The sequence below is a fragment of the Cloeon dipterum genome, chromosome 4 (genome assembly GCF_949628265.1).
Source record: "Cloeon dipterum chromosome 4, ieCloDipt1.1, whole genome shotgun sequence".
In the NCBI taxonomy this organism is placed as follows: Eukaryota; Metazoa; Arthropoda; class Insecta; order Ephemeroptera; family Baetidae; genus Cloeon; species Cloeon dipterum.
In genome coordinates, this window is record NC_088789.1 from 23,632,175 (window position 1) to 23,654,855 (window position 22,681).

General features: G+C 38.6%; 3 protein-coding genes across 4 annotated transcripts; 2 read left to right on the forward strand and 1 right to left on the reverse strand.

The window, feature by feature from the left end:
* Positions 1 to 1,258: 1,258 nt before the first annotated feature.
* LOC135942410 (serine protease inhibitor dipetalogastin-like) lies at positions 1,259 to 6,766 on the forward strand. 2 transcript variants are annotated; one of them, XM_065488528.1, is made up of 8 exons: positions 1,259 to 1,415; positions 2,142 to 2,288; positions 4,071 to 4,241; positions 4,306 to 4,446; positions 5,163 to 5,492; positions 6,083 to 6,226; positions 6,336 to 6,500; positions 6,558 to 6,766. In XM_065488528.1, exons 1-8 carry the CDS (start codon positions 1,334 to 1,336, stop codon positions 6,590 to 6,592), a joined length of 1,215 nt encoding a protein of 404 aa, XP_065344600.1. In that variant the 5' UTR covers positions 1,259 to 1,333; the 3' UTR covers positions 6,593 to 6,766. The 2 variants fall into 2 exon arrangements, with proteins under 2 accessions (XP_065344600.1, XP_065344599.1); XM_065488527.1 differs by having other exon boundaries at positions 1,261 to 1,415; positions 2,130 to 2,288.
* A 767-nt stretch (positions 6,767 to 7,533) lies between these two features.
* LOC135942409 (mucin-2-like) lies at positions 7,534 to 11,437 on the reverse strand. Its single transcript, XM_065488526.1, has 2 exons — positions 11,300 to 11,437; positions 7,534 to 9,718 (listed from the first exon to the last, which is right to left on the reverse strand). The coding sequence occupies exons 1-2, from the start codon at positions 11,300 to 11,302 to the stop codon at positions 7,658 to 7,660; spliced, it is 2,064 nt and encodes a 687-aa protein (XP_065344598.1). The 5' UTR covers positions 11,303 to 11,437; the 3' UTR covers positions 7,534 to 7,657.
* A 4,615-nt stretch (positions 11,438 to 16,052) lies between these two features.
* On the forward strand, positions 16,053 to 19,310 carry LOC135943334 (uncharacterized). Its single transcript, XM_065489813.1, has 3 exons — positions 16,053 to 16,444; positions 17,619 to 18,010; positions 19,095 to 19,310. The coding sequence occupies exons 1-3, from the start codon at positions 16,133 to 16,135 to the stop codon at positions 19,246 to 19,248; spliced, it is 858 nt and encodes a 285-aa protein (XP_065345885.1). The 5' UTR covers positions 16,053 to 16,132; the 3' UTR covers positions 19,249 to 19,310.
* Positions 19,311 to 22,681: the final 3,371 nt, after the last annotated feature.

Here is a 22,681-nt window from a genome sequence, read left to right on the forward strand (position 1 = left end):
AATAACTGATCCCCCAGATCCAGATCATAATAATGAAAATATTTATAAATATATTTTAAATTCAAGAGCACAAACAATAATTTGCATTGACGGCTGTAGAAAAAAAATTAATCGACCAAGTCGCAATTTAACAATAAATGCCCGGTTAAATAAACTGGAATTCTAATCAATTTTAGAAGAGTTGATTTTACAATAAAAATTAATTATCCACCTGAATTCTTCTGCAATGTGGATAACATAAAAACAAGTCAAAAGATTACTTAATATCTTCAGAAACTACACAACAAATGGTGAAGAGTAATTTTAAACGGTCTATAGCTTTTCAAACAAGTTGAAGAAATGATTACGAGATGGTTTTGGGACACGAAAGCTAAAAAAGAAAATCGATAATTGAGACCCCCGAAATTTCTAAGTTGACCCAGTGCAATCTTAAATTTGTAGGATTCTGATGAATCCATAACTTACGCAATTTAGCTTTGAAATATTTTTGCAGGTAAGAGGCTGCAAAGTTAGCATTATTTTCAAATAGTGTGTGAGGACTGTCTCTCTTCTTGAAAACTTATTTAATGTTAATGTCCCAAACATACCCCCAAAAATTGTCATACACCGTCTACATACGAAAGAAAACTTTAGGGAAATGGCACAATTGGATATTTTCCCCCCAAAGGAGCTTTTTTGATTATTGCACATTGAAGAAAAACGTCTTATTTTTGTTGAATATATTCTAATTATTTTTAAATGTTTACATTTACATCAATCCAATCTAAATTCATCCACTATGAAAATTTAATGAAACGGCAAAATAATTATTTTGGTTTACCCGCTAATAATGATTAAAACTCAAAACAAACAGTTTTATCAGGAGCTGCGGTTACGATGGAATTGCCTGTGGCACTTGTAAAGTTCGCCTCACAATGATCGATAGCATATTTGTGATGTCTAAGCGAAGAGTTCGTTCACGTTTAAATCGAAGACGACGAAAAGTTGTCCCACGCGCGAACTTGTACCCGCGGGCCATTTCCATCGTCTTTCTCCGAACTAATCACGGTGAGCAGGTTTTCTCCAGGAAAATTTCAAGATTATTCCGATGGCGGTTGCAAAGGAGGCGAGAAAAATTTAATGCAAATTGCGAGGCGGAGATCAGCGCAGATAAAAGTTGAAAGGCCGCTGCCTGGCAACAGGACCTGCTGCTGTTGCTGTTCTCCAAGTCGCGCATCAGCAGCATGAATCATTGTACCTTTGAGGGTCACGTGTGTGCGTTATACCTGGCGAGGAGCACCAGCTAGCGCGACGAGCCAACTCGTATTTAGAGCCGCGCGTTCAGTGGAATAGAATGGCTCTCTCCAAGAAGTGCGTCGTGCGGGCCGCCCTGGCGTTTGCCCTCGTCAGCGTCGCCACTTGCAGCTCTGATACGGGTAATTTGATTGAATAATTCGTCAATTCGATATTTATTTTCCTCAGAATTTGGTTTTTATTCAATTTGGGTCAAACGAAGTCTACGACTTGTCAGGTATTTTACACCATGGACCAAAATCAAAGGATTAAAAAATTGTATTTATTTTTCTTTTTAAAATATTAAATTGCTGCAGTCCAAATTATTATTTTTTTTAATTAACTGTTCTCTTTTTTACCATAAATAGGTTATAAACTTCATGGAATCGTTTTTTTCTATGAGAGTAAAGAGTTTAATTTGCAAATCGGGAAGTTCTTACAGTTTGGAGCTACTAACAGATGGAGCTATTGTTAATTTACAATTTTTGTGGACTCCTTTTGCGATTTCAGATTAAATCCTGCTTCTCGTTTGTATTTTGGAGTAAAAATATCTCATTTGACGTGCTTAAAAGCAAAACCAGTTCTGCAAATTGCGATAGGAACGAAAGCAAAAATATTAAATTAAATTAAAAATTTGTTTCTGTTCGTTGAAATTTTGGTTTTGAGTAAGTTAAATAAAAAAATGTAAATGAACTGTTGTCCCAATAGAATTTCCCAGCAGTTGGCGAATTTCTGAGGAAACAATTCCATCATTTTATCCCATTTTTATTGGAATTGTTTTTCTCCTCCAGAAAGTTAGTTTACTTTTCTGTCAGCTCAAATCATGTTTTCCTAACTCATAGTGTGTCTTCATTCAGTGTCTTTTTCAGAAAACAATAGAGGCTCGATAGACCAATCGTGTTGGGAGGCAGTCGGTATTGATTCTTGGCCCATCAAAGAAGAGGAGCAAGTTTGCGGAACAAACGGCGTTTTGTACCCCAGCCAAAATGCACTCAAGTGTATTTCCAAACAAGCAGGCAATCATTTTTCATTCTGATTTATCTTGACACCTACTGTGCAGCCGACTGAAACGCCCGCGCGCTGCCCGCGAGTAAACGCATCTTTCGGCCGGGGCAGCGCTGATCCGGCAATTTCGCGCTTTCCAAATCGGCCACATCTTTATCTCGTTAGTGCTGACCATGAAAAATTTCTCCGGACTGACATAATAGTCTGATGAAGCAATATGCGATTTCTTGAAGGCTTTTTCCTCGTTTCTAAAGAGAAATGAATTAAAATAATTATCAAATGTAAAGTGCAGCTAGAGTTTCCTTGTCACCTGAAATGGATTAATTTTTTTTCTCAAAAGGAATTCATGGTTGGGACTACTGCACGTTCAATCAAATTAACGGAAAGTTTGATTCAAGATATTATTGAAACTTACTTAGCAGTCAAAATTTAGTAACTATTGGTTTTTTGCATAAATGAAACTATTTAAAAATATAATTTAAATTATCAGCTTTTAAGAATTTAAATATATTGTTATTTTAATATTAATTTTGTTATTTAATTTCTTACAAATTTAATAGTTTTATAATATTAGTGTTTTTTAAAATTTGTATTTAATTTTAATATTACATTTATTATACAATTTTTAACATTAATTTCGATTATTTATTATTATTAATTCTTAAGGATATCTACATAATGTCAAACAATAACAATTTTAACACACAAATCTTATATAAACAGACGTACGCGCCCAAAGATATTAAATCGCTAAGACAACCGAACCAGCCCAAGGGAGGACGACGAAGACGTGGTTCCTGTAAGACGTAAGGTTGTGCCATCGCTTTCGTCCAGCAGCGATGGCGCAACTTTACGTCTTACAGAGGAATCTCGTCTTGGTTGTCCTCTCTCTGGGTTGGTCCGGCTGTCTTGGCGATAGGAAAAATTATCTCTCTTTGAATTTGGTCGCGTCCGTTCATACACATATATGCTCGTCAATCAATAATATAATGTAACTGTTGTATGATTTGCGTGTTGAAATTGTCATTGTTTGACGGTATGTAGATATCCCTACAAATTAAAGAGGAATGATACTCCAAAAGCCTGGAAAATGCTTGTTGCCAATGCATAAACTCGCCCCTTAGGATTCAGTTAAAGCCTAAATTTACCAAAGAAGCACTGTAATTTTTAGAGAAAATTGGCTGGAAAGTTACCGTGCTTTTCAAATGGTAATGGCTGTCTCCTTACTTGAAATCCGATTTAATTTCAAAACCAAGAGTTTCCCCAATAAGTGGTATACACCGTTGGACATATCTCGACGAGAGGAATCCAAATATGCCAAGAAAATATGTTCAAATACTGTAAATTTTGGAGAAAATTGGCAAAATTTGAATTTTTACTGTAGGAAGGTCCTTTTTTATTATTGCAAATTGTTGAACAAATTGTTTATCGGTTAATTGTATTTGGGCTCCAACAATTCAAATAATTTTCCATTGTTGCCCTGTTTCATTCCACTGAATTATAATTATAACCAAGAATATTTTATAAAAGCCATTCATTATTTATGAATTAACTTGAAATGAACTGACAATCATATATCTTGTCTTGTGGATGACATCCTTACAAACAGTATTATTTAGCACTTTATAAAATTTTAATAAATATAAACCGTGCCAATAATATCCCCAGTTTCAACCGCCTTGTAACTTTTCCCTGAATCGCGAGCTGAGAAAATCCAGATGGAATCGATAAATCAGCAGAATTGAGCACGACCCTAACAGAAACTGATAGTTTGTCGTGTTGAATTCCCTCAGGAGTTGAGCAACAGGAGCGAGAAAAGTGCAGCGGCGGCTCCGACGGCGGCGGCAAGTTCGATCCGTGCGTGGCGCTCGCCTACGTCGCCACGCGCCGAGTATGCGGCTCTGATAATGTGACGTACAACAACGTGTGGCATATGGTGTGCACCTCCAACATGTACAGCGTGGGTAATGACAGCAAACTATCTCTGCTCCTCACACTGCATTATTAACGAAATTAATTATGTGACAGAGATAAATGCCGAGCACGACGGCGAGTGTGCCATCGAGTGTCCTTACTCGCCCGTCTACAAACCTGTTTGCAGCACCACTGATTACACCTTTGCCAACGAGCAGGCTCTCAAGTGCAAGCAGATATTGCAGCCGTATATCAGTGAGCGAAATCTTATTATACAATTTTATCTAGATTTATCGTCCCGCGTCATACGTGAGCAGAGAGTTATACTTCTATGATGAACAGCAAACTGGAATGATTATTATATTCTGTAGGGTTGGGAATTCCAGACCATCAACTACTTTTAAAGAAAAATTTAGCAAATTTGTCACGAACCTTTCGTACTTTTGAGCCCCAGATAATATTTTGATGCCCTTAGCCGTTTAAAATCTTCAATCAGAGCAAGAAAAAACGCGGGGGACGCGAGAAACTGTCTATGTTTTTTTTGCATTTAAGATATTTCTGCGAAAATTATAAAAAAAATCACATTATGAAACTTGTTGGTTCTAAAGAATTTTATGAAGTCAGTTGCTGACTAGTAAAGAGATTGGGAAAAGTTTTGGAACTTGGAAAATTCCTGATTATGATGAACTTTTGTCGGAAATAAAGAGAGTTCACCTTAAAAAAGCAGAGAAAAATTGGTATAATTCGTATAAACTGGTTCCAAAAAATAATTGTTAAAAAAAACATCTAAAATAATTTCCAACCCTCCGACCTACGCTCAAGGAATTTCAAAATTCAATCTATATGTAAATGACACTGGCGGCAGAAAACTTTGTATTTGTAAATTGCCTAAAAAAGTTTTGCATTCAAAACTTTTCTGGGTGTGTATTTGGCAGTTTTTTTTTATATTTTTCACATTTATTTTTTCGCAGAGAACGGTTTCCAGCACGAGGGTCAGTGTAAGAGGCAGCAGAGCACCAACCCTTGCTACGAATCTAACACATTCACCCCAGTGTGCGCTTCAAACGGGCACACTTACACGAGTGCTCAGCACATTCGCTGCCTGAAGCAAGTCAATAGCGATCTGCGGGCACTTCACGACGGTGCTTGCACTCCGGACGAGGTGAAAGAGATCATTGGGCTGGACGACGTGTGCAGGATGGCGAATCACAGGCAGGAGTGGAGTCCCATTTGCGGCAGCGACAACGTCACCTACCCCAACTCGTACCGGTATCTCTGCGCTAAGAAGGAGAAGGGCGAAGGTGCGAAACTTTGACTTTGGGTCAAGATTTTTTTTTAGAGAAAATCGTGAAAGGGATTCAAAGCACAAAAATTTTTAAAGGGATGCTGGAGATTTTGAAACCCCTGCACGATGTTTTAAGAGCCTCTTAAGGGAAAAGATTCTGACTTAACCTTTTCTCATTGTCAGATCTTCTCCATGAATGAGACTCAGCAATTTTAGAGAGATTAGGACATTTCTTTGGAAAAATAAACTGCTTCATTTGCACCGAGGAAGCTTCTTTTACATTTTAATTTAATTGTTAAATTGTATTACGCTCTTGAACATAAATTTATACACTTAAAATCATAAATTTTCTAAACCTCTCGATTAAATTTTTGTCCTTTACAACCATGACCCAAATATTCGATAAAATGTTGACCATCTATTAGCCTAAAGCGAAATATAAAGAATTTAGCTTCCAATAAAATTAAATGAATTTAAAATTTCGGTGAAAACTCCCTTCCTGAAATAATTTCTGCTTTTGAAGCGTTTTTTTGTCCCGGGACTTTCATCTCTTCAACAAACTCGAATTACACATTTCTAATTTTTTGCTCCAACGAATACCACCAGATTTACAAGTGTCCTACATGGGCGAATGCGGGTCTTTCGACTACTGCCGGCAGCCGGAACCAGATGCGAGCCCAGTTTGTGGCACGGACGGAGTGACATACCCACACGATAACGCCCTGTACTGCGCGCAGGCCAGCTCGCGATGTGAGTAAAAAGCAAAATAAAAACCGGATTCCTTTGCACGCTTCTTTATTCCCGGTCCTCGGGCGTGTGTGTGTATCGCATTTCTCACGCCGGCGACGCAATTTTTCAGACCTCGGCAAAAAGCACCAGGGCGCGTGCAACGGAACCGTTGACGACCCCTGTTTGCACAGAGGCTTTCCCTTTTTGGACGACAACGGCAGGCCCGTGTGCGCTTCCAACGCAGTCACTTACGTCTCGCCCGAAGCCCTGTGGTGCGCGGCCAAAAACGATTCCGGTAAGATTAAAAAGACCTGCCCCCAATTAGCGTTTGAAACCTTTGCTCTTTTTACAGGAATTAAATTTATTCATTCCGGAGAGTGCTTTTAGCCGACGTGTGCGAGGCTTACGACGACACCATACGCTCGAGGGGCTTATACCAGCGCCGCTCACGTAATACCCGCGTAATTTATTTGATGTGAGATTCTGCCTCATCTGCAAATATTTATTTTCAAATAAAACTGCTGCATATATAGGCCATGAAGTATTAAAACCGATACCCAATGTAAGAACTGCATCTCATTGAAATTCTGCATCCCACGATTCAATATGCAATAAGCGTTTCTTTACTGCCTTGGAGCTTCGGAGTTTTATATTGCGGTCTCGTATACCTCTCTCCCTTTCATTGACGTACGTGCTAACGAGGAATATTGCGCCCTGGTTTGATCCCTGCAGCGATGCGCAATTTAAACTAATTATTTCCGCTGCGAGCCCGGCTGCACACACTTTTGCACAGCAGCCGCGAGGAATTTAGACCTTTAAACACACACGGCACCGAGTATATAGTTTAATTTAGCTGCGAAAATACGCTGGATTGCTTTGCTCTACATGCAGTATCATCGCTCGGGCGCGTTCCATTCGAAATGTGGGTGCCGCATTTTAATGCGAAAGAGAAAATTGCTGCCATTAATGCGCGTCGGCTGGGCAACTCCTTCCCGGCCGGCATGTGTACGCGCGCCCCCTGCGCGCGAGCGATGATATCGTAAAAAAGGGACAAAACTTTATTAATAAAAGGCAGCATACAACCGTCGCGTTACTAGCGGCTGTAAAATTGAGCTATGACAACGCTCCCCGACATAATTTTAGCAATTTAGGAACTCCAAGAAATTCACCTGACAAAATTTAATCAATTTTCGGATAGAAAAACTTTCTTTTTTTAATTCAAAATGTTCATATTACTTGGGAAAGATAATTTATTAGAAATTCCCTGGAGGTATACTAAAAATAAAATGCTGTTGACATTAGCTGCATCAATTCAAACTAATGCATAGTTATTGATCAATCATTATTGCTTTATTGAATCAATAAAAATTCCATTCCTGCGTGACGACACCGTAATTAAATTCCTATGCTAACTAACTTTACATTGTGAGTACAAAATATTGCAATCCGGATTCATTGCCTGCGGTTGCCTCTGGCGGTATTTCTGTTACACAGGAAACCGTGGAATGCGTGAGAGCACAGGTCTTGCGGTGGTGGCCGCGGCTGCACGAGAGCCACGCGTGCAGGGTCATCAATGGATGACGCAGAGATTTGATTTTGCTCAGGAGGTGCGGAAGTGGTGGTTGTTGTTGTTCGTCTCGTTGTTGGAGTTGTGACGATGATGCGTTTGGTTGTAGTTGTTGGTGTTGTGGTCCTAGAGACGGGCAGCAGTACTGAACTCTCGTCTATATTTGAGTTTGCAGCTATTTGATTCGTTCTCGCCCTTTTCGGCGCACTATTACAAAGGAATGCGTGGAAAGCGTGTTTGCACTTGTCGTCCTCTGGACGCAGTTTTTGCAGAGTTTGTTGCGCCGGGGCGGAAATTCTGTCTGGGACGTTGAAACTCGGGGCTGGCTCGATTGGTTTTGGGGTGGTGGTAGTTGTAGTGGTTGTCGTTGTAGTAGTGGTAGTGCTTGTGGTTCTGGGTTTGGGTTTGGGAGGAAGAGCAACAGGCAGCAAAACACTCGACTCGGGAACTTCTACAGGCTTGGGTTTGCGATTTTTCACGCACAAAAAGCTATGGAAGGCGTGGGAACAAAGATCAACTGGTTTTTCAGGTGCTGGTTTCGGAACATTTTTAGGAACAAGGAATGTGGGGTTGTCGATCGAAGCTTCAGGAACAACAGGGGGTTGGGGTGCTTTTGTTGTAGTTGTAGGTTTGCGTGTAGTAGTGGTGGTTGTTGTAGTCGTGGTTGTCGACGTTGTCCTAGGCTTTGGGGGCAGGGCTACAGGCAGCAAAACGCTCGATTCGGGCACCTCCAAAGGTTTAGGTTTCCGATTTTTCACGCACAAAAAGCTGTGGAAGGCGTGGGAACAAAGATCAACAGGTTTCTCAGGTGGTGGCTTCGGAACATTTTTAGGAACAAGGAATGTAGGGTTGTCGATTGAAGCCTCAGGAACTACAGGAGGTTGGGGAGGTTTGGTTGTAGTTGTGGGTTTACGTGTTGTAGTGGTAGTTGTAGTGGTCGTCGTTATCTTGGGCTTTGGTGGAAGAGCAACAGGCAACAAAACGCTCGATTCGGGCACCTCCAAAGGCTTAGGTTTACGATTTTTCACGCACAAAAAGCTATGGAATGCGTGAGAACAAAGATCGACAGGTTTCTCAGGTGGTGGCTTCGGAACATTTTTAGGGATGAGGAAAGTTGGATTATCAATTGACGCGTCAGGAACCACAGGGGGTTGGGGTGGCAATGTTGTAGTTGTAGGTTTGCGTGTTGTAGTGGTAGTTGTAGTTGTTGTGGTCGTTGTTATCTTGGGCTTCGGTGGTAGGGCAACCGGCAACAAAACGCTCGACTCAGGAATTTCCACGGGCTTCCTAATGGTGCTTTTTCTTTTGTTTCCAGTTTGGCAGAGGAAGCTGTGAAAGGCGTGGTCGCACAGGCTCTTAGGCAAGGTGACAGGGGCCACGTTCTGAGGGGCGGGCTGGGGGATCCTATTTACTTGAGCAAAACTCGGAGATTCAAATGAGGCTTCAGGGACTTCTGGTTGAGGAGGAGGAGGAGGTGGAGGAGTCGTGGTGGTTGTGGTTGTGGTCACGCGTTTTACAGCCACAGGGGCAATGAACGAATTTTCTGGGCGTATTGGGTTTGGTTTTGGTTTTTGACACAAAAAGCTGTGAAACGCGTGGCCGCAGAGATCTTGCTCTTTCGTTTTCCTGGCGTCAACGTTTGCCGCAGGCGCTGCCAATAACTGGATATCATTTTTCGGCGGAGGCGGCGGTCGTCTCGAGAATGTAGGGTCTAGGAAAGAGTTGACGGCGGATGCAGCGGGCATCTCATCTTGCCTTTGAGGTGCGATGCGTCGCGGAGCTGCCACCGACGCCTGCGGCTGAATTGGTGCTCGGGCTTTATGATTTCTGTTGCACAAAAAGCCGTGGAAGGCGTGTGTGCACAGGTCAGCCTCGGTTTTGTCCACCGGTATCCCATTCGACAGGGAAATTAATGCCAGAAGCAAGACCAGACGCCAGAGGTCAGTCTGAAACAATAAAGAAGACCCAACAGGCTATGAAGTATTAAAATAGATAAAATATTGCCAATCAAAACAACTCTCCGCATTTATAGACAAGTGAAAACACAAATGTGAAATTTATGCTCGACGACAAAGCAAACATATAACGACCCATCAGCCTCCGTGCACCAGGTGCGTCAGGAGAGAGACATAACGTCTTTTTTGTTGGTGATTAATTTGTATTTTTATTACTCGATAGATAAATATCAACTCGGCTCGTGCAATCTCTCCGAACGGCGTTGCGTAAGGCAATGGAATGTTTTGCAACGAAATTGGGCTAAATAGGCTATAAGTCTTCCAAGGCTGTGTCACCCGCTGGTCGCCCAAACACTCGACAAAAGGCGTGAAAATTAACATCGCACGAAGAGTGATTAATGCTGGCTTAAGTGCCTGTATCTGAACTTTGACTCCTCCTTCATGTGGCACCCACCTAAAGTACGCACATACATTTCTCCTGGATGACACTGCAAGAGGATAAATTCCACTGGAATCTTATCTCGTAAAAACATCTTAATTGTCGTCGCAGGTGATTAAGCTGCCTTTAAAACCTAACTTGAAAAGTGTATGCCGACGGATTCACTTTTAAATATTGAGTGGAAATCTCTTTAAGCTCTGAAAGCTCTTAGCTATAGCTTGCTTTCGCCGAGCAAATAAAGTTTTTGAAGCACCGGCTTAACGCATTAACACGTTGCTGGCTGGAAATATTATTAAATATTCAAACAGAATTTAACATTATAACAAGCAACATGCTTGCGATCTATTTGAAATTGCCCTGCTACTTGTACATCATCCAACTTTGAAAGGGAGTTGCAACTCATTTACTCTACGCAAACAAAACTCAAAGGAGTAATACGTGCTCTACTTCATTTCATACCAGAGCCTGTAGCAAAAACGGAAAATGCAAATGTATTTTATATTCATTTTATTTCATTCGTGTCGGGGAATTTTCGGGGTGTGAGTATGGAACCAATTTATTTTAAACAGATGCTAAGAACCATGACCTGTCTCTTTTATTTTTCAAGGAAAGGGAAAATTTGCAAGAACGACGGTGCGAATAATTATTTTGAAGCTCTCATTTAGCATTGAGCTTGCCAAGAAGGAAAGAAGTAAGAAAAATAATTAAATCGACATTAATTATTCTTCTGTTCTATGCAAATGAAGGAGCAAGAGCCACGAGGGGTTCAGGCTAGTTTCTCATGCAAATTATTCACTAGGAAACTTCCTCCTGCTATTTTCGGTGCTAAAGGCTACAGAAATTCTTTTCACGCTGTCGAGGTGTCTATATGACGCAAGGCTGCACAAAAATCTGGAGCAATATATATTAATGAACCAACCCTCGACAAATATTGACGAAAAGTTGCTGGCTCTCCCTCGCAATTTATAATTTCGCCCACCCTCGATTAGACACAACATGCAATCCTTTGATCAAAGTATGAGGTACACCAAAGCAACTTGATCCAATTAAAACTTTTCGATGCAAAGTATGGGAGAATTTTTGAGAACATGGGGTCGCTAGCCGGCCTGGGACAAAATAAACAAACGACGTACCATCTTTCAGCGTTCTTCCTTCCTCCGCAGACTTTCTATATTGGACCTGGATTGTGCGTGATCTTTCTCTGGATGCTGCAACTTTTTGAATGTACCGAACCCGAGCCTCGCGCATCTCAGCCCATCTTCTTTTTGCAAGTTGGAAGCTGCAGAAGGGGGGAGATTTTTCTTTCTGCCGCAATAAACTTTTCTTCCCGACCTCCCACTTATTATATAATGCTGAAAAATAACACCCAGGTATAAATGATTGAGATGATACTTTCACGTTGAATTTGGCGACACGATCGTCTTGACCTCCGACCGCCCATTGCATTTATCTCTCGACGTGCGCCGCTCGGCTCCTGTTACGAAAAGTTCACTTTCTTTCCCTCTGCGCTTTCGCAATCGGCCCGTTTCCTTTGAAAAATGCGCTGTAAAAATAAATATACGCACTTTGTTGCAAATAATGATGAGTAGGCATCCTATGTGGCTTGCTATAAAACTTTTATTTATCGTGCAGTGTCTACCTTAATTGAATATTTTATTGCGCCAAGGGTCGCGACATAGTGCACCGCGCTAAGTTGTTGATTTATAAGAGAGCGCTCTCACTGGTTGGATAATAGCGGTGTAATGGTTGCAGTTGCTGCATTACTTATATTACAACATTAAAGCCGGCCGCGCGTATATTATATGTGAGAGTGCGTCCCGGTCCCGCTGGGAAGTTATCACACACAAGGGGAGCATAAATATTTGCTCGTCCGGCTCGATGGACCGAAAATAATCCAACTGGACGCAAACACTGCGGTTGTTGTGAGTTGAAAAACTGGTGCTGCAATTAATTTCACGCGGGTTCCATTTTAATTTACTAGGTTATATTTTTTCTAGTGTCTGATCAGAAAACTGACGCGTTGAACTCATGATTCATGAATTTAAAATGAGAGAATTGTCAATATTATCCGACTTGCATCGATTATTTTGAGTAAACAATTTGGTTTGATTAATAATTTGTGACCTAGAAACGACCAAATCGAAAAAATGAAAGACACACAGAAATTTTACGAGATCGTAAATTATTGTCACTCACTTCTCTTTTCGTTTTGTGTGTAAGATCAGTATAGATGTTCTCAACGAAACAAAACTTTCCTGAAGCTAATTATAAATTTTGTTTTTAATGAATAAAAGAGTGCATAACAAAAAACGTGACAATTACAACTTCTCCTAATAGCATATTATTACTTATTTTGTTTAGATTTTAAATTAATAAACTATTACAGTTTAAAATTTATTAAAATAAAAATAATTTCTTTTACCTTATTTATAACACTAATTATTTCATCTTATAAACGTTAAAAACTGTATATTTTTTGTTTTAAAAAAGTAAAATGTCAAATTAAATCAATACTGGCTCGTTCCTCTTGTCCAAGCTGGGAATAAATACTAATCAATGTTCTGGCAAGGCTCAGATAAGTCTAATAACCTCTAAATATTTAAATAATCAATAACAACTTGCTCTTATGGAATTCAAGCAAGAGTTTGATCAGTTTTAATCAACCTAAAGCCGCATATAACGTCTAAAAACTATGCAGCGCATTTCTGAAACATCACGATCCCATTTGAAATTTTGGTTGCAATTTTTCAAAAATCTGTTATACGGTTAAACCAGTCAGATTCTTTTAAAATTCTGGATCTTAGAGCGAGAAATGTTAAATTATTTTTTTATACCAAAGAAAAAAAAATTCTGGGATATTAAATTTCATTTTTATTTCAACGAAAACACCTGAATCCAACCTTTCTGATTTTTTATGTGAAGCCAAAAATGCTGTAAAGTTTTCTCCTAAAATAATATCCGGGAAAATGGTCAAAATATTCCCCTAAAATTGCTTTTGAAACCGACACCACTTATTATTTTGTTAAGCCAAAAATCGAATACAAAAATTGGCTCTCATTTTACCAGATTTATTCGCAAATTTGTCCCATCTGTTAAAGAGCTGGTGAAAAATTATTTTAAGAGGAAAATTCCCCACTCTAGAATTATTCTGAATTAAAAAAAAGCAATTTTTGCGCAGGTGTGGCGTCAAAAGCTGCGAGAGCATTAATAACTAGCCCTTTTGCGACGCAGGTATGGAAGAAGAATTTATAAATTCATTTTTTAAAATTACGTGTGCGCGTGTCGTCTCCGCATTCATTAGCCGGTCCTGTGACTCCTCTTACCTTTGACTTTTACTCGGGCACGAACTTGATTTTAAAGCGAGTTCCGTGTTTTTTGTTGCAGAGGAATGCGGGGTGGGAATGACTCGGGACGAGGTGATCTAGGATTTTCTGCAAGCGCGGAAAATGATTTATACGAGGCTTAACTGTGCGCCATTTGGCGTTCGGCCTGGTCGCATTCGAAGGCTAAACGATATATCAGCAGAGCTAATTCTTGAATTTATTCTGCACCACAGTGTAACCTTTACCTTTTGCCGAGACTGATTAATTTGCCGCCGAGACGGCTCGAGCTCGAGCGCGCGGCGAGCGCAAAATTGCAATAAAATAGCGCGACACGCGGCTGCTCGTGCACAATAAGCCGCGCGAGTGCTTACTGTTACTCCTCTTTTACCCTGTTCCACTGGTGTAATTGCAGCATTCATGAAAGCTGATTTAGAAAAAAAGCAGGCGAGTCCTTCACTTTTAAATAAAATTTACGACCAAACCGTGTTTTCATGTTTTCTTTTATTTAAACCTAACTTAAGCTCTTTCTTACACAAATCCATATCCTGTTCGTTGAAATTAAACATTATTTTGGTATAAACACTTATCATCTAACACTGGACACATTTGGGACACGTCAAAGTTTTTTTATATATATATTATTCTTTTTAGAATTGAGGCGCCCTGATCGGTTTTTTGCCGCCCTTGACGCCGTAGACAGGTCTTCTCGCGGTGAGTGTGTGAGTGCGTGCTGGGCCGCCGCGAGCCTGAAGATTCCCTTGCGCACCTTGGCCGAGAGCTCCGGACACGCTGCCGTACGGAATGCCGCCTGAAAAGTTAAAATATAGCCCAACATTAGCGAGTTACGCGACAGTCGGCCTTCTTGAGCGCTGATTTGCACCACACTATTTTCTCAGTTTCCGCGTAATCCTGCGTTTGTGCACAGTAAATCAGCAAGTTGAAGAGGAGTTTAAATTCCACATATTATTTTTTTGTGCTCGGCTAAAGTAGTTCCGGATCTGCAGATTATTTTGCGCGATTTTTAAATGGGAACATAATATGCCAAAATTGCCTTGCAACTGATTGTGAGCGTTATTTGTGAATTATGCTTGACGTAGAAAACTTCTCATTTTTATTGATTACCTGCTAGGCTGCTAATAAGAATATTATTGACACCATATTTTAATGGTTTATCTTAATACTAATAACTGTTCTTATGGACACATTTATATTTACCAAGCAAATTCCTGTATTTAATTTTTAAATATTCAATTATTGCTCGTAACTCACATAATATATAAAATTATTTTCAGTTACATAAACTATGAGTTAAGAAAATTGTATACGGCCATATGCTAAAATAAATGATTTTTAATGCTATTATATATATTTAATATAAAATAAATTAAACTTATGTTTATTTTATTACTTATAAAATAAAATTAATTGCTTATTAAACACTTAATTGAGTAAAAATAAAATAAATGTGTTTAATTAGTATATAGCAATTTATAAATATAAAATTAACAGTTTGTATGAAATTATTTAAAATATATTGCAAATATTGTGTTTGGTTAAACATTTATGATCGTTATCATGCTGAAAATCTCCGAGGGGCGTAATGTTGCTAATGCAAAAAATAAACTATTAAGAATGAGTTAAATCCAAAATCATCCTGACTACCACTTTACATAATATAAGACAATTTTTTTATTATTTTAGAGTCTCACTTATCAGAAATCTTATTTTATATCTAAAAAAATAGTTTTTACAAAAAGTTACACTCACCATTCGGTAGATCTCAACGACAGGAATTGAAATCAGGCTTTAAAATATGTTTAAATTTTTGCAGGAAATATATAAAGGCAAAGTTTGAGCTTGAACTGTAGCAATGTCCATTGTTAAGTTACAAGTGGATCTTTTCATAATTTCCATAATTGCTTAAAGATATTTCTTAAAATTGATAACAGAGTTTAAATTTAATTTCTGAGGAAATCGGCATCAAAGTGTGAATGCTAATTAAGCGGCGAGCACTGTTTCCGATTCAAGAATCAAGATTTATTTCATCAGGAAAAAAATGTACCGCCATAAATCACACACTGTTGGATAGATCGCGTCGAGAGGAATCGAAATCAAGCGAAAAATCCCTGACAAACCGTTAGATGTTTTGGACAAATTAGGCAAAATCTGAAATATAACTGTTACTATGTATAAGTCTTGATTTGACTAATTGCATTTTGTAGAGGATTAATAGCAACTAGAGGTCTCAGCCGGCTGCGCTACGCCGTGCCAGCAGGCAAATTTTGGGCCGCGCCGGTCACCGTTCAAAAAGGGTCACAAAGGAGAAAAAATGTATTCCGTCTTCCGGCGCTTCGGATCGTTATGCACTATCAAACTTCACGTTTAAAATATTGTCAGCCGCTGGTGAAAATGGCCAGTTGCCGCCTCCGGGTAAACGCTAGGCCGGCCCCACCAGCCGCCGCCCTAAGACCTCTAATGGCAACACATAAAAAATTCAACAGACCACTTTGCCAACTAAATAAAGCAATGTAAACTGTTCATTGTTAGCTTTTTCAAATACATAAAGTCTTGGAATATAGTTAATTGTTGGAAGCAAATCTGACTACCATTCGCGAATTCGATCTGTTATTTGAATTTCAAAAAATGGAAGGTTTGAAGGAGGCAAGCTGGCGGCTGGCGATGTCCGTGAGCGTGATGGCGGTATTTGCGATTCTCGCGGCGGTCTACTCGAAAAATTGGTGCGACGCGTTCGCCATGCCTGCCACGATCGAATGGGACCTGCCCGGCATCAAGGAGCAAATGGAGGAAAAAGTGCACGGCCAGCGGAGCACCACCACGCAACTAATCAACTCGCTGCAGTGGACCTTGAAGGATGGCGCCAGCTCTAATCAGGAAGACACACCCCAGCTCAAGGCCATCTTCCTGCTCGGGGGACCAGGCGTCGGAAAAACAAAGGTGCCACTTACATAAATTTACACCTCGTTGAGTTGAATGTGGAATATGAGCGGTTTGTTATAAAGTGGATTGATACAGCTTGATTAAAGAAAATTCCTTTTAAATTAATGTTGATTACTTTCTGAGTGGTTTGGGTCAAAGCCAAAATTTGCGCAGGTTAATCTGGGCTGGAAATCGGGATTTATTTCTCTAAAAGCTTTAAAAGGAGAATTTCCAGCACACACTTGTAAAGATACCAACGTGAATCAACTACAAAAACATCAAAATTTAGGAAATTTGCTCAAATCGTATTTATCATCGATGTTATATTGTTTCTTTCCACAAGGTTTTATAAAATTTTGACTGGTTCAGTGATAAGAATTTGAATTTTAGAGTGTAGTTATTTTTCTTGATCGCGGAATTATCAAATAGGCATACGGATGATGCTGCTTTAATTTAATTTAAGTTCAATGAACTTTCAACTATCTAAATCCGCGTTTAAAACTGCCAAAACCATTTAAAAGCGTCTAAATTGTATCAAAACCAACAGTGCCTGGCTTGTATAATATTTTCCGTGGAAATTAATAGTCTAAAAATATATGACATTTAAAATAGCTTTCGTCTATTTTATAATCTAGAAATTTTTATTTTTGTTCAAAACTTAGGCATCCATGCAAGATAGTCTCAATTTTGAACCAATTTAGAAGTTTTTCAGGTATTTGACTACCTTTAAATCCCCACATTTCTAAATGACTGATTTCACTAACAAGGAAAACCCCCTCATGCAATGATACAGATCGTGAATCGTGACAGGAAGAATTAAATCAGCAACATCTGCATTTCTTTGGGGAAATCGCCAAAATCTAAATTTTAAATGGTTTTATTTCTCTCCTTGAACATTTTAGAGATAAAAAAACTGCAAGAGATCGCACAAAAGATAATTAACAGATGCCCTGTTGTATCAATCCTCTTTAATTAAAAACGGGTCTGTATACACGTACACTCGCAACTCGTAAATCTCGACGCATAATTTTACGCGTAGAAACCTTGAACACGACAGTTTACATTAGCAATAAAAATATTCCCAGAAGGTGAATACGCGGCAGTAGAGAGAAAAATGACGCCAACTTTCACCATTGCATCTCATCTTTTTTTAGTGCAATGAGCTGCTCACGCATAATGTGCAATTTTTCAGACAATGAAAATCGTGAGCAGCCACGTGCAGTGCCGCTACAAAGGGCTCTTCAGCATTCTGCCGTGCAACGTGCACAAGAAGACGATCGCCCCCATCGACGGCCACTCGCACCAGGTCTTCTCTGACAACAGCAAGACCACCAGGTACACCGGCGTCCACTTCAACGCCATCGAGGTCGACCTCACGGACTTCAACAGCAGTCACGCGCAAGGATTCGCCAGTCTTGAGCACGAGATCTCTAAAAAGGGGAGGAACAGGAGAATAGTCCTGGTCACGGGCAAGATCATGAGCCTGGAGCAGCTCGAGAGGCTCAGGACTGCAAGGGAATATGATAATTTCGTCGGAGAGAAGGCAAAGGAAATTGGACTGTTGATGAAGGAATATGCACCTAGGTAAGAATTTTCGGTAGTAAAATATTAGATACTTTAATTTAAAATATTTTTACATGTTTTATACTTTTATTATAATAAAAACTAATTGTTATTTATTTTCAAAATTTAAGTTCCAGTTTAAAAATATTTTGAATATAATAATTTTACTTTCAATAATTTAGATTTGTCATGTAATTAGTAAATAAATAATTTACCCTATTCATTGGTGGAATTGATAAATCCATCTTTCTCATATCGAATTGTCCAGATTATTAAATAATAGAGCGTGTTTTCTCAATTACATCTAATGCATAATTTCTTTTGGATTTTTGTGTTCTAGTATTGCATTCACTTTTGCTCACCGTAATACTTCTTGATCCTGATAGAGCCAAAAATTAAAAATTATTTTTATGCCTTTTTGCGTTGCGGGTGGCAAACAAAATAATTACAGATCCACCTCAAAGTCCAGTTTGATTTAGTTAGAATCCGTTACAGATTAGTTTATTCACCTGGAAACTTAGATTTATCGGAGATACGCAGTGTCAATACTTTTTAAATTGAAAGGAAAAGTCAAGCAAAAATATTAATGCAATTTTTCAATTCAATATCATTAGCTATTTAATTCCTCTTTCCAAGATCAATTATTGAACGGTGGTAAACCTTACTTAGAGGGACTTTTTTTCTTTATGAAAAATAAGCAAGCAGTGTTTATTTACCATCTGAAAATATAAACTTTTGAATTTGATTTTCTACGAAAATCGTAAAAATTTTGGCATTGGTTTAATATTAAGAGAATTTATTTAAATTTAGAAAGGCTATTAATTGGATTTTTCTGAAAATTTGCAATGAAAATAACTTTTGTATTAAAATTTAGGACTAGAAACGGACCAATATATATTTTTGAGATGAAAAATTCAACCAGAAAACTTGAAAAAAAGCTCAATCCCAACCCCCAAAAAAACTCTGCTCTACATTTTTGTCAAATATATAGGTATTTTAATGTGCGGTACGAATTGCTTAAAATTGCAAGATTCGCTTCAGGGTTCTGTGACGATTGTAGACAAATATTCTAAATTAAATAATTAAAATGAAAATGCATTTTCAGAGTCGATATGGAAATTGTCAAATTCAAGTCACTGAGGCCAAGCCACGCTTTCCTGTGTCTCATGAGGGAAAAGGGAGTGGAGTACGCGTTCAACGCCACGCGCAACGACTTGCCGAAAGATGATTACTACCCCAAGGGCTGCTACGTAGGCTAGGCACCCTGGAGACCTAGCCCTCGACATTTTTGTACATATACAGCATCATTTAACATAATCTTTATCGCCACGTGTTTCTTATACAAATAATAAAAGTCTGTTTTTACCATAAGCGAGTCCATTTACTCTCTCGACGATTCCCGCGCTGTCCGGCGAAGGGAATGCGGAAATAAGGCACGCGCCGAGTGCCAGCAGCAGAAGAGCCTGTGGATCGATAACAGATTTAGAGCACACATCTCTTTATATGCGAATAAAAGGAAAGGCCGGGCAAAGATTTCAAGCGCCTTTAATCCAAGCAAAGAGGATTTGAACGTTAAAAGTAAACCGAGACACTTTCACCGCCCGGTTTGTCAGCAGCGCGATTGTTTTGAGTGAGTTGGGGCAGGAGCACTAAACTCGCGTGTTTATATATACACAGTAAATGGAACCATGTCGGCGCGGCTCGTGTCAACGCCTGCGGGCCTTATCCAACTTGAACTTGGCCGTCTGCGTCTAGTCAACCCAGCGCTTCCAACAAGTGAGAGTTGCTGAATCTGCTTTGCTAAATAAACCCACTATAATTTACACTAGTTTCCTCTATCGAGTAACCCAAAAGATTTACTATAGTAATCTAATTTATATTTTTAGCTTGCTTTTTCACTGTATTTTAAGTCTCTCAACATGAGGTAGCTCAAACAAAATATTTATTTAGATATTTTGGATTCAATTACAGGATTTAGATCAATCTACTTAATACCACATCGCTGAGGCTGCGGATCTGGCCAGCAAAGGGTTCAATTTTAATTTTTGAGCGATTTTTGCGACACTGAAATCTTTGTTTCTTAGTGAGAAGTTACTGGATATTGCCGCAATGCCACCAATTGGCGTGTTCGTTCCGCGCCAAAACTACCACCTATAAATATTGTAAACATTTAAATTTACCTTGATTTTTAAATTTTATTCAAAGACATAACCTCCCAAAATATTAAGAAAATTCTCTCAGTACGTTGATACTCTGCAAAACAAAATTTCTTGCCATTTTTAAACTATAGAAAAATTGGCCGCTTTCTTTGGTGCTATAATTTAATTTCGTTTATTAAACACCTATTTGTGTACAACAGATTATATTATATAACAGATAATTGTCAGGTCAGTCATTTGGCAGGTAATTTTGCTGCCTGGGTCAGACTCATCTGGTTCTTGTCACAGCTTAAAAAGTGATAGAAATCCATGCTCTTATCACAAAGTTTACAAACACAGCCTGGAAGAGCTTCACTATGAAATTCTTTTGGTGCTATAATTGAATGTAATTTTTCTGGCATATTAAATTTCAAATAGTTATAAGCTCACCTATAACACTTCCGCATTTTTTTTAGAAATATAATAAATTATCTATGGTTTCCAATTAAAAGTTGCGTTCTAATTACGCCATTAAAGCCTCGATTCTCCGCTGAAAGTTATAATCAAAGGAAATCGGATCGCTGCTGCCCGTACCAAGTAATTAAATTCAAATCAGTTCAAGTAATAATAATTGTATGCGGAGAAGTCCCGAACTTCTTGCGACTCACGTTAATCAAGACGAGTTTCATCTTCTCTTCGTTGCGGACGGAAGGAGCAAGCAGGTATGAATTAGAAACACAATCAACTCAGCTCTCACTCCAAATTGGCACTAGCAGGTTCAAATGAAAAGCTACTCCTCTTGTCCCAAGGCCCCGCTCTCCATTTATACGCGCGCCCGACTCCGACTCCTACTCGTCGTCGTCGTTGCCGCCGCCGCGGGAAACCGAACAGGCGAGAGAAACAAATCAAACTCCGACCGGCAGATGCAAATCCGAAAATGGGGAGCGTTACGAGTGGCCTTCTGCCCGAATTCGCACGTACTCCCGGTTTAATAATAGGATGCGGCGTATGACGTGCGCGCGTGTTCTATCTCACAACGAATCCAGCCCTTTTTCGGCATAATCTGTTTTTTTTGCTCAACTCGCCTCTGCAACTTATTTTACTGCGTACCATTTTCCAAATGGTGCCCCGCCACATAAAAAAGGTTCAGCAATCAACATTTCGAGAGAGAGCAGTAGCTCGCCTGCTTTCCTGCTCGACTGCAAAAGACTCCCAGAGTCCCTGGGCGTCCCTCGGGGGGCCATCAACGTTTCCGCTGATAACGGTTTTTATGTGATTTATATATACATGCCGCCCATTTTAATTAGCGAGCAAAATTTGAGAGCTCCTCGGTTTTTTCGCCTTGACAACAAAAATATTCTTCCTGAAAGCTATGAGATTTTTTCTCTGCAGATTTTATATTAAAAGACTGATTTTCCGCCCAAAAATTGGTTTTTAAATTTATAAATTGGATATTTGTGAGTTTCTCATTTCAAAAGGTATTGTTTACAATTTGATTTAGCCAATTTTCTAACTTCTAAACACCGTTCCATTCCAACACTCGTAATTCTCTTGCATTATTTGATATTTTCCTCAATAAAAGCCGTCTCAAAAAATAAATTTTCAGCACATTTAAACGAACTAATGAATAAGGAAGACCTTATATACATGACGAAAGATATGAAAACAAATAAATTAATTTAATGCTATTTAAATTAAGTTAATAACCTAAATGATGAAGATAAAAAAATTATGCAGTACTTTCTGCATTGCTATAAACGCACAGACTGATAAGACGTTATTGATTTAACAAAAAAAATATTAGAGCTGTGTTTTAATCACCTTCCTTTCTAATTCCTTCCATAAATAAAATGAATTTTTAATTTATTTTAAGCCAATTTTGTTATTATTTACTTCAGAAATAGATTAATTTTAAATTTAAGGAAAATAGTTTTGTACTTTTGGAAGAAAAACACTTAATTAAAAAAAAATTAATTTTAATAATTTGAATTCTTTCTTTTTAATTATTACTTTTAGCCGATTTTGACCAAACTAATTGTAATAAATAATTTAAAATATAATTTTAAAGAAAAAATATTAAAAAAAGTGACGTCAAACAGTTTCATTATACGCAACTTTCACAGTTAATAAAATTTGGAAATGCATTTCATTAATTCATTATATTATATTACCTTAGCGAATACTCATAATATTATTAAATATATAATTTTGATAAAACCTTTATTTTACGAAGCACGAAATAACATGCAAAACATTAGGAATGTTTTTGTGTTTAGAATAACAGTTAATTTTGATCAGGACCTATAAAATGAAAAAGATGTTGGAAAGCACTCACAGTCATTATTCGCTCTTTAGTAATAACGACGACTAAAACTGGTGGACATTTTCATTAAAATGGACTGAAATTCCTGATGCTCCATTACCAATGAAAATGAAAACGATAAAATCGATATGCTTTTACATTCCAGCCACCTAATGATTCTACCAAAAAACGAAATTTATGCAATGCTCCCAGCCGTCGGTGTTTTCGGAGTCTGTTTACATAAGCTGGCGA